Source organism: Helianthus annuus, chromosome 7 (genome assembly GCF_002127325.2).
Source record: "Helianthus annuus cultivar XRQ/B chromosome 7, HanXRQr2.0-SUNRISE, whole genome shotgun sequence".
Taxonomy (NCBI): domain Eukaryota; kingdom Viridiplantae; phylum Streptophyta; class Magnoliopsida; order Asterales; family Asteraceae; genus Helianthus; species Helianthus annuus.
In genome coordinates this window covers 127,812,508-127,830,092 of record NC_035439.2, presented here as the reverse complement: position 1 = coordinate 127,830,092, position 17,585 = coordinate 127,812,508, and the positions used below count along the sequence as shown (strand labels likewise).

General features: G+C 40.7%; 1 protein-coding gene across 1 annotated transcript; it reads right to left on the bottom strand.

Moving 5' to 3' along the window:
* Positions 1–13,576: 13,576 nt before the first annotated feature.
* On the bottom strand, positions 13,577–14,005 carry LOC110892350. Its single transcript, XM_022139519.1, has one exon. It carries the CDS (start codon positions 14,003–14,005, stop codon positions 13,577–13,579), a length of 429 nt encoding a protein of 142 aa, XP_021995211.1.
* Positions 14,006–17,585: the final 3,580 nt, after the last annotated feature.

Sequence of the window (17,585 nt, the reverse complement as noted above, 5' to 3'; positions counted from 1 at the left end):
TTTCATGCGGGCTTCTCCTGATCTGATTGAAAACTAACTCGTTCCTACCTTTGCACATACACCAACACAAAATAATAACCAATCCAAGGATAATCTTTTTCATTTTCTTTCCACCCTGAATAGAATTATGTATCTCTATTAAATCTTTGAATTCAAAAGTGTATATCGGGGGATGTTGCACCAAACACTGATAGCCGCCCACACCCGAATAGCCATTGAACATGCAGTGAATAAATGATCCGCCGTTTCCTCATACTCGTCGCAGAATGGGCACATAACCGATGAGATAACCACATTCCTTTTCCTAAGATTGACTCTGGTCGCGAGCCTATCCAAGTTACCCCTCCAAGCCATAATATTACATTTTATTGGAACCCAATTACACCACTCGAAGTTAGGGAGATGGCTGCTTCCCCTATCCGAAATTAACGCTTTTTTCACAGAACTCACCGAGAAATCTTCCTGACTGTCATCGTTCCATATCCACAAGTCCTTATCATTTGACAATCTCACCATGTTGATAACATCTTGACACTCCAGCCATTCCTTAAGCTCCGTGTTAGTCTCGGGATGTCTCACCCAATTCCACAAATAGCCTCCATTTCCTTGCCCCGGTCCAATTCTATCTATAACCCTGCAAGATTTATACGAATCCAAAGCAAACAGATATGGCCATCTTTCCATGAAAGGAAGATCGCCCACCCAGGTATCAATCCAAAAACAGATATCGCCCCCGTTCCCCACTTTACCCATGATCATCCGATTTAAAACTTTCCCGTTAAGTTTCATTTTGGAAATCAATTTCACAATGTTGTTCCAGTAACCCGCCGAATTATTATTTAATACAGATGTGCATTTAATGGGAAAATTTTAAAGGATTAGGGAGGGTATTAAAAAATGGAAAAAGGAGGCTTTATCCAAGGAAGGGGAAAAAGAGAGGATTTTAAAGGAAGAGCTTGACAACATGGACGAGCGGTTGGAAGATAGAGAATTAACGGAAGATGAGGAGTGGATCAAAGCGGAATGTATTAAAGATTTAAAAAAAAAAGAAGAGTACAAATATAAAGATCTCAAACAAAGAGCTAGAATCAAATGGGATGTTGATGGAGATGAAAATTCGGCACTTTTTCACGGGTTCATTAATAGTAGACGGGCTTCCAACAATATCCTCGGTCTTATGATTGATGGAGTATGGACGACAAAAACTTCCTTAGTCAAAAAAGAGATTATGAGTTTCTTCATATCGGCTTTTAAGGAAAAATCCTATAACAGACCAAATTTTATTTTTCATAATATTAAGAGCCTTTCGGAGGAGGACGCGGCGTATCTGACAACTACTTTCAAGAACGAGGAGATAAAAAAGCTGTTTTCGAGTGTGGGGCCGACAAAGCCCCTGGGCCAAACAGTTTTAACTTCAACTTCATAAAAAGGTATTGGAATTTATTCTTGAAGGCAGGTATATTCTTGACAGCCCGTTGATGTTGAATGAGCTTATATCTTGGATTAAAAAAGTTAAAAAAAGGCTTTGCTGTTAAAAATCAATTTTGAAAAAGCTTATGATAACGTTTGTTGGGATTTTTTTGCTGGATATCATGGATCAGATAGGTTTTCCTAATGTTTGCCTCCACATAATTGACACCACGTACCATAAGAGTGCTGAAAATAAAAAAATACATTATCACTCATTTTTGTGTCAGAAATTACCAACCGTCGGGATCTTACGGTTTTGTTTTCAGTAGTAACTGAGTCTTGGGCACGGGGGCGTGTTGAGTGGGCACGGCCCCGTGTTCAGCTTACTGTCTGACTTAAAACAAGATTGCCAGTTCCAATGATTGTGCAAGGGGCGTGTTCAGCGGGCACGGCCCGTGCTGAGTTTTGCAGAAGCTGAAAATTTAAGAAAATTCTAAAAAAAATAAAAAAAAATGATTAGGCCGTTGATTCCTAACTTTCTTAAAATCCTTGTGTCCCCGGCAACGGTGCCAAAAACTTGATGCGTGCTAGTGTGTATATGTTTTAGGTATATATTTTAAGCCCTTTTTACACTTTAGCCAAGTTTTAAATTTATAAAACACGATATTTACTAACACTAGACACACATATGGGCAAGTGCACCCATCGTGGACGTAGTATAGTGTTGGTAAGATACCGAGGTCGTCCAAGGACACAAGAGCTTTTAGTACCGGTTTATCCTCAACGTATAATCAAATCAAAATGTTAGAAAAAGATTTTTATACTAAGAAAATAAAACTAACTAAATGCTGAAAAATAAAATAGAAATAAAAACAGATAGACAAGATGAATCACTTGGATCCGACTCGTGTGTTAGTATAACCTTTGATTATTTTCGCACTTTTGCACTTGTTTAAGAGATTATCTTAGTTATTGTAGTAGGCCCCTCTTTTGAAGGCGACGTTACCCTCAACCCAGTAGTTTGAACCAGCAAGGATACAATCCTAAAGGGTCGGATTATTGAAAGATAATTAATTAAGTTATTAATGCATAATGTGGTAGGCCCCTCTTTTGAAGGCAACGTTACCCTCAGCTAAGTAGTCTGAGTCAGCAGGGATACAATCCTAAGTAGCTGGGTTAAAGTTTTAATAGTAGTTTAACTTATGAGGGGATCAAAGAGTTTGGACCCCCGCCATGCAATACCTTTGGGTATTGAAGGAGGTCCTACTAAATTTGACCCAGGTCCTTTGCAGGATCTATACACTGAACAATGGCAAGACTCTTACCAAACCGTTCCCTTAACCCCCGACCAGGTAGCCAACATACCTCCATATAGACCGTGGAGATATGAATGGTGAAAATCTTTTATTTTATATAGACAGTAAAATAATGCCAAGACACCACGGACAAACGATAAGGAAGAATCACCTTCAACATAAGAAACTAGTTATTAAAGTCATTAATACAAAACCAATTAAGAAGTGCAAAAGATTAAAAATAAAAAGTATTATACTAAACACTTGTCTTCACCAAGTGATGTAAGAGACTTAGGCAAACATGGACTTGATTGTCAAGAACTCTTACGATCAATCTTGGATCCCTAGATGACTCACACACTCTATGATGGACAATGGATGATGGTGGTGGATGATGGTGTTGTGATGGTGGTGGATGGTGGATGAAGTGTGAGAGAGGTGGTGTGCCAAGGGATGAGTTGCAATGGATCCAAGCACTCCTATTTATACGCTGAACAGAAGCCTGGGCTCGGCCCCGTGTCCGCTGGGCACGGCCCCGTGCCCGTCTGATACTATCTCTCTTCATTAATTGTAATTCGCAATTACAATTAATGCGCCTGCAGTACTTTGGCCACGTACCCGTGTTCACTGGGCACGGCCCCGTGGTGAGCAATAGAAGCTTCTACAGGTTTGTCTTTTCTGCTGCTTCTTGGGCAAAGTCTTCTGCCTTCTCTATTTTGCTTGGGAGGATGTTGTCGAGGGGTCGGGCAGTCCACTTTTGTTCCCTTTCTTGTATTTATGTTAGATTTAGCTGTCTTTTTGCTTCTTTTGTTAATTTGAGCTCATTTAATCCTGAAAATACAAAAGGAAGACAAAAATACACTTTTTCCAACATTAGTACTTAAAAAGGGTTAGTTTTATGCCTCATTTGATGTAATTTATATGTTGCATTTTACACACATCAACAACGTTTGAAATGAAATACGAATATAAAGGAATACAAGTTTCCATAAATGGAAAGTAACATCAAACTTGCTAAATAAGGAAAGTTACAAAGAGCGAGTCGTTACACAAATACGAAAATGCCTTCTGATATTGAATGTTGTTTATAAACAGGAAAATGCACGCAAGGACCTGCAGGCCCGTGATGCGACTTTGGCAGATGTAAACCGGCGCTTAGTGGAGGCCGAAGCACGGGCTTTAAAAGCCGAAGAAGAGCGTGGTCAGGCAGTTGCCACGCTAGATGACGTGGTAGCGATGAATGCCAACCTTACCGCCGATCACGCATGGATGCGTGAGTTCGGTGTCGTTCATGTAAGCGCTTTGTCATATGTCTTTATTGTTCTTGCCTTAATACTTAATCACCATTTGTAATTATTTGTGAAGGTTGCAAATGCAATCTTGGACGCACCGGAAAAAAAACCATGCGGTTGCAGATGTGGTGGCGCGTGCGCGGGAAACTGGGTATAAGGCCGGCTACACTGAGTGTCTAACTCATGTGAATGTTGTTTCTGAATAGAAGTTCACTGATGAACAATGTGCCCTGCGCGCGGTTGATACTTAAGCTGCGATGAAGGCTGCATCCAATGCATATGACGCGTTGGTGCTCCCTGCCCTTGCCCAAGCCGAAGAATGCTTGGCAGCGGACGACTATGTCGACCGTCTGCGAGCCCTATTCGAGCCTAAGGAAGGTGCTGAAGAGGAAAACGAAGATGAAGGCGAAGACTAAGTTGGGCCTGCGTTCCTTCTCTTGTTTTTTTGCTTGTATAGTTTTTGTTTTTGTAACTATGACAAGTTTCCCCTTGCGCATCCAGTCGGTGCGCAAGTGTGATGAATATATGACTTTTTTGGCTTTAAAGTGTGTAAGTAAAATATATTTGTTGTCTGCTTTGTGTAAGCGCGAGTGAACCGAACTCCTTTATTATTTAGGCCATAAAAAGGCGCATGTAAATAATAGGTTAGTGTACTTTGCACCACTGCCGAGGCGTAAGTAAGAGTTGGCAATTTTTGTACTTCCATATAACTATATTTAGCAAATAAATAACATTAAGTGTAGGCCGTTTAGAGGCGCGAACTAGGAAGGTACTCTAGTGCCTGCGACCCAGCAGGGTGCGTGGCAATTTTTGTACTTCCATATAACTATATTACAATGCCTGCATGTGTTAGCCAGTTTGTGTGGGTATTTCGAATGAAGATCTGCCAATCTATTTGGTTTCGCTTGCACGTTAAGGTGAGTAGATCTTACTTTTTCCCCTTTTTGTCACTTTAACCTTTTGGGGTGTTTCATGTGTCATTTTTCCTATGTTTCGTATACTTTTTCATTAACATGCCAAGTTAAGTGTCATATGTGCTCATGTTTATTTCATATGTTGCATTACTTGTTTCAATCATACGCTATACGGGTTTACCGCTTTGTGTCATGGGTTTCATAGTATTGCTTTTCGCCTTTCGGGGCTTGAATCGCATCATTGTTTCATAGTTTCGCTTTTCGCCTTTCGGGGCTTGAATCGCAACATTGTTTCATATCTTATGTTTTGTTATGTCATGTTACATTATTTACTTATGGATTGTTTGATTATTGGATTAATTGATTTATGTCACATTTTAAACTTAATATTGCATGTTAAATAATGTTTATTAAATAAAATCAACTATAAAGTTAAATAAAAACTAATAAATATCTGTTCACCAGTTGTTGACCCAAATTTCTTTTACACATGAAACAGGTACACAAGGTTGATATCTACTTGAGAGGGCACATATGATTCTGCCTTAGAATAATTAAATCGAGACCATGTTATCTTTTGTATTTGAAATATTGTATGGTTTTATTTGGAACAATTATCTGGTTATGAGAGACAAATTAATATTGATGATAATAAATATTCAAACTTTAAATAAATGTCAAAAGCTATGAAACAATCATATCATACCCTGTGTCATATCTGCTGCGAGTCGGGGTGTGACAGGCTACAACCTGTCTTTGTCCTCCTGATCATATTGGTTAAAACGTCGCTCGTATATGATATCGGAGGTGTTGCCTGTGTCTATAAAAACATATTCGGTGCAGTAGTGCCCTATACAGCCGGTGACTACGACGGCGCGCTTGTCGCACGGTCTGCCTCGAACACGGGGGAAAATGACTTGCTCATCACGCCATTCATCGTCTTGCCCCTTTTTACCGCCTTCCACGGTTGCCTGCGCCCCCCGGTGATCATGTGGGTTTGCAGGTACTTCATTTTTTATCGGAAGGGCCCTCATCTTGATGAGTTATGCGCTTAGTTTCCTTCTGCGCATATGGCAACAAGTGTTGCAGTTTTCCATTCTTGAGGGCTTTTTCAATCTCCTGCCGAAGACTAATATAGTTGTTTGTAGTGTGACCACTGTCCTTGTGGTAGTCATAATACAAGTTGAGGTCTTGGCCTCCTTTTCTTTTCATTGCGGCAACGGGTTTGAAATTCCATTCTTCAGTGAGAAGAACGTCCCTTGGCGTTTTGGTGAGCTCAGTCCATTGCCGGTCCCGAGTCTCCTTTTTGGGTGCGCTTTGTTCCCGCTGGGCGTTGATCGTTGATCTGGCATCCAGTTGGGACCCACGTGGATCACACGATCTGGACTTGTGGTCACGGGTCCACGAGTTCCTGTTGTGCTTGTTGTTGTTGTTGCACCGGGATGGTTCTTGACGAGAAGATTGCGCTTCTGTAAAAGAAGGGCGATCTTTGTTCGTGCACGGCTGTAAGGAGTGCTCTCTTTGGGTGTACGTTTTGACTGCCATCATAACGTCGTCTCATTTCTTGGGCAAGCCATCCTTGCCGGAGATTTTCTTGATCATTTCATCATTCTTTTCAGCTTTGATGAAATGTGCGCGTGTGAGCGCATCTGGTACCTCTCCAATTTCGAGCTACTCTTTACTGAAACGGGTTATGAAGGCTTCTAGGCCTTCATTATTCCCGCGCTAGATGTTCATGACGTCCGAAGTATCACGGGCATGACGTCGTTGCTGGCTAAAATGCTCAATAATTTTTTTTGCAAATCTTCAAATGAGGCCAGTGAGCCCACTGGCAAACTATCAAACCAGGCCCTCACGGTTCCCGTAAGGATCTGGACGAATAAGTGGCACCATAAGGGTTGTGTCCAGCCGCCGACAAGGCCGGCACTGATAAATACGCACATGTGGTCATCAGTATCTGGTAATCCGTTATATTTGCCCATACTGGGCGGAAGTTTGGACGGGTTAAGTGGTGCCAAGGCAATTTCCTTGACAAATTTGTAATTACCTACAGTGGATTTCGGTCTATAGACCGTTCTGTAATCGTGCTTGGCAACATGATCATAGGCTGTGCGGGGTTGCACGAGGGTGTTGTCACACCCCAACTGATGGCGGAAACATCGGGGTGCGAGCACTAAGCGTTCAGATTGCTCACGAGATTCCATAACACTATTTGTTTTAATAGAAATTAGATCAAATTCATCATAACATTGTCTAGGAACGTTCACAACCATTTCAAGTACCAAATACAAAGCATAACGAATATTGTTCAATTTGTTCAAAAGATTCTAAATTAACTAGGTGACGTTTCTAAGCTTCTCCTAGCTGAATTCCATGCATTCCAAAGCATCCTATCAGCCTGCAACATGTATTAAAATATCAATACAAAAGTATTGGCAAGTATACAAGTTTGATAATAGAATAATAGATTAACACAACTCATATCCATAGTGTAAACAATAAAATAGTTTCAGTCGTGCTAGTGTCGCAGTCCACACAGTGATAGCCCAAGTTTCCAATGTGTTAAGTGCCTTTCCCAAGGTCTAACGGGAGGTTATATGTCTCCTCCTAACAATACCCCAAAGACTAACGGGGAGGTGTATTACTCCTATAGCGCTACTATTGTTAAGGCAGAACTACACACTCTGGATTAAACGTCACATAGCACAAAGAGTCAAGTATCAGGAATCACAAGTTTCACATAGGATAGAGTATAAGTTTCCAAAGAATCAAGTTTAAGTTTCATAGAATACATGTTACACCCTAAAAGTTTAAAGTAAAAAGGGGATCGAGTATACTCACAGTGATTGCTTAACAGTCGCAACTGTTATTGGATCAAAGGGAGCTCTTTTAAGGTTTAGCCTGATTAGATTACGATAAGATAAGAGTCGGGCAGCATAACGAGATTGAATAAAGAAGTTAACAGGTCACTGGGTCGGACGGTTGTCTGATCGGACGGCTGTCCGATCGGATGACTTGTGTAAGGTAAGATGTCATTGGCTGCCCGATCGAATGGCCATCCGATCGGGTTGCCAATTGGTATAAGTGAGTAGTGGTGGCTGTCCGATCGGCTGACTGTCCGATCGGATGGTCAGTCGGCCGGACGACCTTGCACGAGTAAGACCAGTGACTGCCCGATCGGATGACCATCCGGTCGGGTCGTCACTTGAGTGAAGTGCTTAAAGAGAAGAGACCAAGGTGGCTGCCCGATCGGATGACGGCTTGCCATTCGGTCAGAGTGCGTGCCACATGGTTGTTCCACACGGATGGCTATCCGATTGGCTGACTGTCCGATCGGCTGGCCATTCGGTCAGCGTTCCATGTTCAATAGTTTGAGGGTTTATCGTTTGTTGAAAAGTTTCTAAGTTTGAAAGTTAATGGTGACGTCTTGGTACGGACTGAGTCAACAGTTACACACCATTTCACAGGCATTCCGATCGGTCAGGAATCACCCTAGTCTGACCCGTTTGTCCATTGATGACGGTTTTATGCCGGAATCTATCCCGTGATCGTCTTATTCAGTGAACAACCCGTTCCTGACCAACTCTAGACCACTGATCAAGTATACAGTTGTCACTGATCAAGTATACAGTTCGTTCCGGCACGTTTGTCACTGGATTCAATCAGAAATTGGAGAAAAGATGAAGAAACAAACCCATTTTGACATGAAAAGTATAGATTTTGCTTTGATTTAGTGTAAAAACGTATGAAATACCTTAAATCTGAGCTAGATCTTGCTCAGAATGACATCACATGGCAGTTTGTACAAACCTCCATGATGACATCACCCTCAAGAACTCAAATCTGAGAGATTTCACGGTTAAAAGTGTGATTTCCAGTGAGAATCTCGTAGAGAATGACGTGTAGAGTGAGAAAGTACAAGAATCTAGCTTGAAACGTACCGAAATCAGCAAGAAAAGGAAGAAATAGCGTGCCCGTGCGTCCGGTTCGGTCAGAGCTGTCACATCACTTGAAATGGTGATGTGACAGCCTATTTATAGGTGAAGGGGGAAGGGAAGAAAGGTGGTTCGGCTAGAGTGCCATCCGATCAGCTGGCTGTCCGATCGGACGGTCATCCGATGGGATGGTCATCCGATGGGATGGTCATCCGATCGGATGGTCATCCGATCGGATGGCCACTCTGGCCACTCCATCCTTCTGCGTTTCCCGATTTTGATTCATTTCACTCGTTAGGTTCGGCGTTGCGTTGCGTATAGATTATGTAGAGTATTTTATTAATTAGGTAAGATCATAAGCACCGAAGTCTCAAAGTTCCATAGATTTCGCCAGTGACAAGGCTCCAGTCTCACGTTTAACCAAGAATCAGGCTTCGCGAGTCTAAGGAGTCAAGCACCAATTTAAGTTTCAAAGGTCAAGAATCATTGTTTCTCAATCATCAAGAATCAAGAGTCCAAGTATCAAGTATCAATAATAAGAATCTAGTTTTCATAGTATAAAGAATCAAGTATTTAGTTTATTCATAAAGATTTAAGTATCTAGATTAAGCATCAAGAGTCTAGTATTTGTATCAAGTCTCATAGTTTACGTTTCAAGAATCCAGCATCTAGATTAAAGAATCAAGCTTCATAATAATAAGATTCATGCTAAAGTTTCAAAATATCAATCATCACAAAACTATAGGGACTAAGACTGACAAGTTGCAAGAGTTCAGGGACTGATCTTGCCAAGTGTCTAAAGTTTAGGGACGCTGGGCGTTACAGGTGTAGTCGTCGCGGTCATCCAACCGGCTGAAGGCTGTGTGGGACTCCCTGCAGTATGTGTAATCGTTAGGTGATGTGTGAAAATGTATATATTACATTCGAACAAGTTTTAAAATGGAATCGCAAACCCACACACAATCGGCAAGTGCACCGGTCACAGTGTAGTGTAGATGGCAAGACCGGATATCAATCTGTGGACACTATGTGCAAACCCTAGATACTGAACCGTTATCGAATACAAAGACAATTTTAAGTTTGATTATGATGATTATCTAATAGCCTAATTGGTTATAAAAATGGTAAACAAGACTAGCAACGCAATATGCAAACGAACTCAGAAGCAAAGTGTAGGTCAAATATGATGAGAAAGGACTACCTAGGTGTCGAATCCCTAGAATCGTGCAACGCTATCTTGACTATGGTAATGGCTAAATATCATAATATACCCGAATAACCTCCCGCTAGAGATGATCAACCGAAAGATAGGGACGAAATGCGAAGTGCTAGAACGAACCGGCTCGACCTATCGATAACAAATCCCACGAATATTAAATAATGAAAGCTAAATACCCCCAAAACCCTCTATTCGCGAAGAAAACCCAACCTTGATAATTGAAATCCTAGGAAACCCTATACGCGATGAAATAAACGAGCCCGAACTATTGGTCACCCAATCTACCCAACAATGATTAGCTAATAACCTAGCACACCTAAATCGTCTCTCGAGTCAAAAGATGAGGATGCAAGTTTTAGTTATGGATTTTAACTATTGATTAACTTGGTGTATTTCAAAACTCAATATTCAAACCGAAAACCCTAAGATTAACCGATTCAAATTAAACCCTAAGTCTAGGTTGTATTTCTACGTGCCTAAACCGCTAGATTTATCAATCAACAATCACAACCAACACTTAAACATGCAATATCAAGATCAAGTTCAAGATAAAGTTATGTAAATCGCATAAAATAGCCAAACCGAGTCAAAACAACGTCACAAACATCTAGTTCATCTCAACCTAAGTAGTTTGGAAATTTAGCTAGTCATATTCATCAAAAACATAACAAATTCAGTTGTAAAAATCAAACAAGACATGATTTCAACATAAAAGATTAGAAAAATAAGAGTAATATCGAACCTGCAGTGCTCCAACCACGAACCGAATATTTATTTTCTTTCTTTTTCTTGCGCCAAAACAACCTCCTCTTTATTTTTCTTCTTCGTGCGACACCAACTGTTGTTGAAAATAAATAGGAATCACCAACTGCCTTCTGTTGTCGAAAAATATATGAATAATCCTCTCAAATAATGTGCCTAATGCCTTCTGCCGCCAATGTTGTTGTTTTCGAAAATAATAGGGAATTGAATTCCTCCAAAAAAACAATAATTGCCAAATACCTTTTTATGTTTTTTTAATTAGGAGTCCACACCCTCTTTCGTCTGACCTTCACGTTCACTTATATGCCCCCCATTAGGGTTTTAATTTTCAATACCCAATAATTTGATTCCAAGGCCCAAAAGAAACAAACCAATTCCCCCACCTAAATCTCTCGAAACAATGCATGGCTGGGATTTTTTTTATCAAGTTTATTCGTTTGTTTTGGGCAGCCCACTATTCACTTGCTGTATGGTTCCGCAGCCCATGGCGCATCAAGATTCAAACGAGTCAACTAGACTCCCTGGCGACCTGCGGACATCATTACAAACTGTGTCGCGACGCGCGGCAAACCCCAACTTCACAATTTTTTATTACTTTTCATCTTTCAGTCATTCGTTTACGAACCACATTTGGATTTAGAACTTTTAGCTCGTTTTCGCCTCATTTCAACCACTTTAATTCACCAAGACCTGCGAAACACAAACAAATCAAATATACAAATAATCTAACTAAAACTAAACTAAAATTAACTAAAATGCGAACAAACTATACAAGATAATCGATGTATTTTGCAATATATCAAATATCCCCACACTTTATCTTTTGCTTGTCCCTAAGCAAAATCCCAAGCAACATGTCCAACTTAAGCACTTAACAATAACGCAAGTCTCAAACAAACTATAACGCGAACTACGAAATCATCAAACACAACGGTTTCACAAGACTTACTACGCTCAAAAGGTGACGAATCATAATATTTAAATGAAAACGGGCCTACCTAATCAAGTTTTTCTTACCTTCAAGCAATCAATTATGCACTGTCAACACCCCTCACAATGTCACTCATCTCTCGGCTAATATATATGTAATTTCGAGTGAACTCTCAAAAACGAACTATGAGACATACTATCATAAGCTTGTACGTCAATCAATTCTCCACCTAAATGTTAAAATTCGACACAGATCAAGAGGGCTTTAATGGGTTGGTGAGGACTAAAGGTAGGATTTTTTTTATTTGGGGAAGAAGTGGCTAAACACGAAATCACACGATAAACCGGATAAGCACGAAACAAAACACTAACATATTGGTCATTTCGACCCACAACTTTATTCTACTTTTTCTTTTTTTTTTCTCTTTCTTTTTTTTTCTTTTTTTTCATATTTTCTTTATTCTTTTTTTTATTTTCAAGATAAAGATAACAGTAATACAATACGATCCGGTTATCAAATCAACGATGGATAACATACAAATGGTTTTAGGCTCAAAGTGGTATCTAAGGGTAATGGTGAAACGGGTCAAACACAAGGCTACACAAATAGGGTGATCCTAATGCCTCTATCACATCCATGTCAAATCCTAACCGAAGGTCTCAAACTGTATCAAAACGCACAAGTTCTAAAGTAATGCAACAAAGTCGGTAAACACACATGAAACGAAAATAGTGAACATATAAAGGCTCAAGTCTCACTATCATGTGGAAAATAGGGCTACCGATATCGACAATACACAACCAATAAACTCTCCGGCTCCATCCACTATCCTAGGCATCCCAAAACCTTTTACTCCCCAAAAACCAATTCAGTTAACCTACTATCCCGCAACTTAAAGAAACATGCGCCCTCGATTCGTAAATTCGACAATTAAACCGCTTTTGACCGATGTTTTGAAAAGATTTTTGTTTTCTATGCGCTAAAGGACCGGGACTCGCAACAACCTCACTTTTTTTTCAATTTTTCAACTTTTTTATTTTTATTTTATTTTTATTTTTGACTCAAATCTACCTAAAAAGACGTAGTTTCCCATCCACACACTTAAAATTTACATTGTCCCCAATGTAGGATGAAAGACAACTAAAAATAAATAATAAATACAACCTAAAATAATATACAAAAAATAAAGATAACGAACTGGAAGGGACTTAGCTGGTTAGGATAAAAATCAGTGCCAACTGTGCGCGTCTTCAATCCGAACCCGTACACGATCGTATAGCATTTCCTTCGCGATCGTATCCAAAACTGACGTACCGGGGCTGCCCTTTACAATATGGTATAAACTTGAAATCGCCGTCCGAATGGAGATTGAGTACGAACGGGTCAATCAAACCTGCACATATAATACACAAACAAACCCAAGCGTAAAACTGCCTCAACGACAATACTGACTCAAGCCAACTAATTTAGACTCATGTACACAAAAGATAAAAATAAAACAAATACTGCGAGAAACCATACAAACTCTACAACTCAGACGGACATCTGAGTACGCAACCCAAACTCTCACGTGCTAAACAGCGGGAGGTCCAGTACCTCCTCCTCTCTCTCCTCAGCCGGTCCCTCGACAAAATGCTTTAAGCGATGACCATTGACCTTAAACCTTTGACCGTCCTCATTCTTAACCTCTATCGTTCTGTATGGGAAAACCTACGTAACCACATACGGTCCACACCAACGCGATCTCAACTTTCCCGGGAACAACTTCAACCGGGAGTTATACAGCAACACCTTCTCCCCACACTTGAACTCTTTCACCTATTTCAAGTGTTTATCGTGTAGCTCCTTGGTGCTCTCCTTGTACGCCCATGATTTCTCGTACGCCTCATCACGTAACTCCTCTAACTCGTGAATCTGAAGAAACCGCTTCTTCCCTGCAGCCGGCAAGTCAAGATTGACTGCCCTCAACACCCAATAGGCTCTATGCTCTAGCTCAACTGGTAGATGGCATGCTTTCCCAAAAATTAACCTAAAGGGAGTCATCCCAATGGGTGTCCGATAGGCAGTCCAAAAAGCACACAGCGCGTCATCTAACTTGTCAGACCAGTCGATGCGACTGTTTCCGATAGTTTTCTCCAAGATTCTCTTAATCCCTCTGTTCGAGTTCTCCACCTGCCCGCTGGTCTGAGGATGATAAGCCGTTGAAAGCCGATGGGTGGCCCCATAACGTTTCAAGACTTTCTCCATCTGTGAATTGCAGAAGTGGGTGCCTCGATCTGAAATCAAAGACTGCGGTGTCCCGAACCTAGCAAACAACCTCCTTAGAAATCTCACAACAACCCTAGCGTCATTCGTAGGCAAGGCCTCTGCCTCCACCCACTTAGAAACATAGTCGACCGCGACTAGGATGTATCAGTTCCCTCTAGACATGGGAACGGACCCATGAAATCGATGCCCCAAATATCGAAAACGTCCACAAGCTGAATAGGGTTCTGGGGCATCTCATTCCGGGATGAGATATTTCCTGTCCTCTGACAGGCATCACAGCTTCGCACAAACTCATGTGCGTCCCTAAAGATGGTCGGCCAATAGAATACAGCGTCAAACACCCGCTTAGCGGTGTAAGCCGCACCATAATGGCCACCAGTCGGTCCCTCATGACAATGTCGCAGGATACTGCGGGACTCAGACCCAAACACACATCTCCGAATAACCTGGTCCGCTCCGATCCTGAACAAGTACGGATCCTCCCAAATGTAGTGCTTGATGTCCGCTAAGAATTTCTTCTTTTGCTGGTGTGTCATGCCCTCCACAAGGTCACCTGTAGACAAGTAATTCACTAGATCAGGGAATCAGGGAAAGCCCTCCTCGTGGGCTTTCAAGAACATCAACACCTCATGGGGAAAATCATCCCCAATCCTATCCTCCCGAGTTTTCTCTATCTCGGTGCTCTCTAATCTCGACAAATGATCAGCAGCCACGTTCTCCGCACCCTTTTTATCTCTGATCTCTAAATCGAACACCTGAAGGAGCCGAATCCACCGAATCAGCCTCGGTTTCGCATCCTTCTTCGCAAACAAGTATCGAAGAGCGACGTGGTCTGTGAAAATGATGGTCTTTGATAGTACAAGATACGACCGAAATTTGTCGCACGCGAATACGACTGCGAGCAACGCCTTCTCAATCGTGGTGTAATTCTCTTGGGCGTCGTTTAGGCTCTTGCTAGCATAGTAAATGGGATGAAAGTGTTTCTCCCTACGCTGCCCTAAAACGGCCCCAACGGCGAAGTCGCTAGCATCGCTGATGTGCACAAAATGCAACATATAAATTACATCAATTGTGGCATAAAACTAACCCTTTTTAGTACTAATGTTGGAAAAAGTGTGCTTTTGTCTTCAATTTGTATTTTAAGGATTAAATGAGCTCAAATAAACAAAAAAAGCAAGAAGGCAGCTAAATCTAACATAAATACAAGAAAAGGAGCAAACGTGGCATGCCCGACCTCCCGATAGCATCTTCCCAAGCAAAACAAGAAGACAGAAGTGATGTGCGTGTTAGTGTATATATATTTAGGTGTATATTTTAAGCCCTTTTACACGTTTTAGCCAAGTTTTCAATTTATAAAACACGATATTTTACTAACACTAAACACACATATGGGCAAGTGCACCCATCGTGGACGTAGTATAGTGTTGGTAAGATACCGAAGTCGTCCAAGGACACAAGAGCTTTTAGTACCGGTTTATCCTCAACGTCTAATCAAATCAAAATGTTAGAAAAAGATTTTTAAACTAAGAAAATAAAACTAACTAAAATGCTGAAAATAAAATAAAAATAAAAACAGATAGACAAGATGAATCACTTGGATCCGACTCGTGTGTTAGTGTAACCTTTGATTATTTTGGCACTTTTGCACTTATTTAAGAGATTATCTTAGTTATTATAGTAGGCCTCTCTTTTGAAGGTGACGTTACACTCAACTCAGTAGTTTGAGTCAGCAAGGATACAATCCTAAAGGGTTGGATTATTGAAAGATAATTAATTAAGTTATTTATGCATAATGTGGTAGGCCCCTCTTTTGAAGGCGGCATTACCCTCAGCTAAGTAGTCTGAGTCAGCAGGGATACAATCCTAAGTAGCTGGGTTAAAGTTTTAATAGTAGTTTAACTTATGAGGGGATCAAAGAGTTTGGACCCCCGCCATCCAATACCTTTGGGTATTGAAGGAGGTCCTACTAAATTTGACCCAGGTCCTTTGCAGGATCTATACACTGAACAATGGCAAGACTCTTACTAAACCGTTCCCTTAACCCCCGACCAGGTAGCCAACATACCTCCATATAGACCGTGGAGATATGAATGGTGAAAATCTTTTATTTTATATAGACAGTAAAATAATGCCAAGACACCACGGACAAACGATAAGGAAGAATCACCTTCAACATAAGAAACTAGTAATTAAAGTCATTAATAGAAAACCAATTAAAAAGTGCAAAAGATTAAAAATAAAAAGTATTATACTAAACACTTGTCTTCACTAAGTGATGTAAGAGACTTAGGCAAACATGGCCTTTGATTGTCAAGAACTCTTACGATCAATCTTGGATCCCGAGACGACTCACACACTCTATGATGGACAATGGATGATGGTGGTGGATGATGGTGTTATGGTGGTGGTGGGTTGTGGGTGAAGAGTGAGAGAGGTGGTGTGCCAAGGGATGAGTTGAAATGGCTCCAAACACTCCTATTTATAGGCTGAATAGAAGCCCGGGCACGGCCCCGTGTCCATCTGACACTCTCTCTCTTCATTAATTGTAATTCGCAATTACAATAAATGTGCCTGCAGCAACTTGACCACGCCCCCGTGTCCGCTGGGCACGGCCCTGTGGTGGGCAATAAAAGCTTCTATAGGTTTGTCTTTTCTGCTGCTTCTTGGGCACGGCCCCGTGCTCGCTGAGCACGGGGCGTGTTCAATCTTCTGGCTTCTTTGTTTTGCTTGGGGAGATGCTGTCGGAGGGTCGGGCATATCACTTTTGTTCCTTTTCTTGTATTTATGTTAGATTTTGCTGTCTTTTTGGTTCTTTTGTTATTTTGAGCTCATTTAATCCTGAAAATACAAAAGGAAGACAAAAGCATACTTTTTCCAACATTAGTACTAAAAAACGGTTAGTTTTAAGCCACAATTGATGTAATTTATATGTTACATTTTGTGCACATCAAATACCCCCACACTTGAATCTTTGCTTGTCCTCAAGCAAAACTCTTTATAATGTGGCTTTATTCACTCCCAAATAGAATGGGTAGAAGAGAAGGTTTTTGGGCTTGTCATAGAGTGTCGGGAATTCCAAGATTATTTAGGTTTTATTTTTATTTATTTACAGTCCTATTCGTCATGATTTATTAAAAACATTTCATAAGATAAATTATTTATTAGGGCATAACATACCTCTTTAAAATTCCATTTATATACAAGTTCACATACCTCACGGGGGAATCACTCAACACTCGGCCGAAGGTGTATTTTTGGTGAATCACTCGAGAGCGGCATGGAACTTACTCCTACCATAAGCTTGCCAAGCAATCAATCCTCCTCCTTTTTAACTATATACCTTTGTAAATATCAAGAGGACTTTTTGGGTGAAGGGTTAGGCTTAGGCTAAAGGTGGGTGGTTGGGTTAGTGGTTAGTAAAAAGGGCGAAAGACGTAACAAACGTCGGTTTTTTGAAAGACTTTTATTTTTTTTATTTTTTATTTTTTTCATATTTTTATTTTATTTTGATGAACCACTTGTTTCAAACAAGGTTATTTTTAATGAACTTGTTTGTTTA

What these genes read in the sequence shown, in the direction of transcription:
- LOC110892350 (XM_022139519.1), bottom strand. Translation starts at nt 14,005, where the DNA reads ATGGAGAAAGTCTTGAAACGTTATGGGGCCACCCATCGGCTTTCAACG.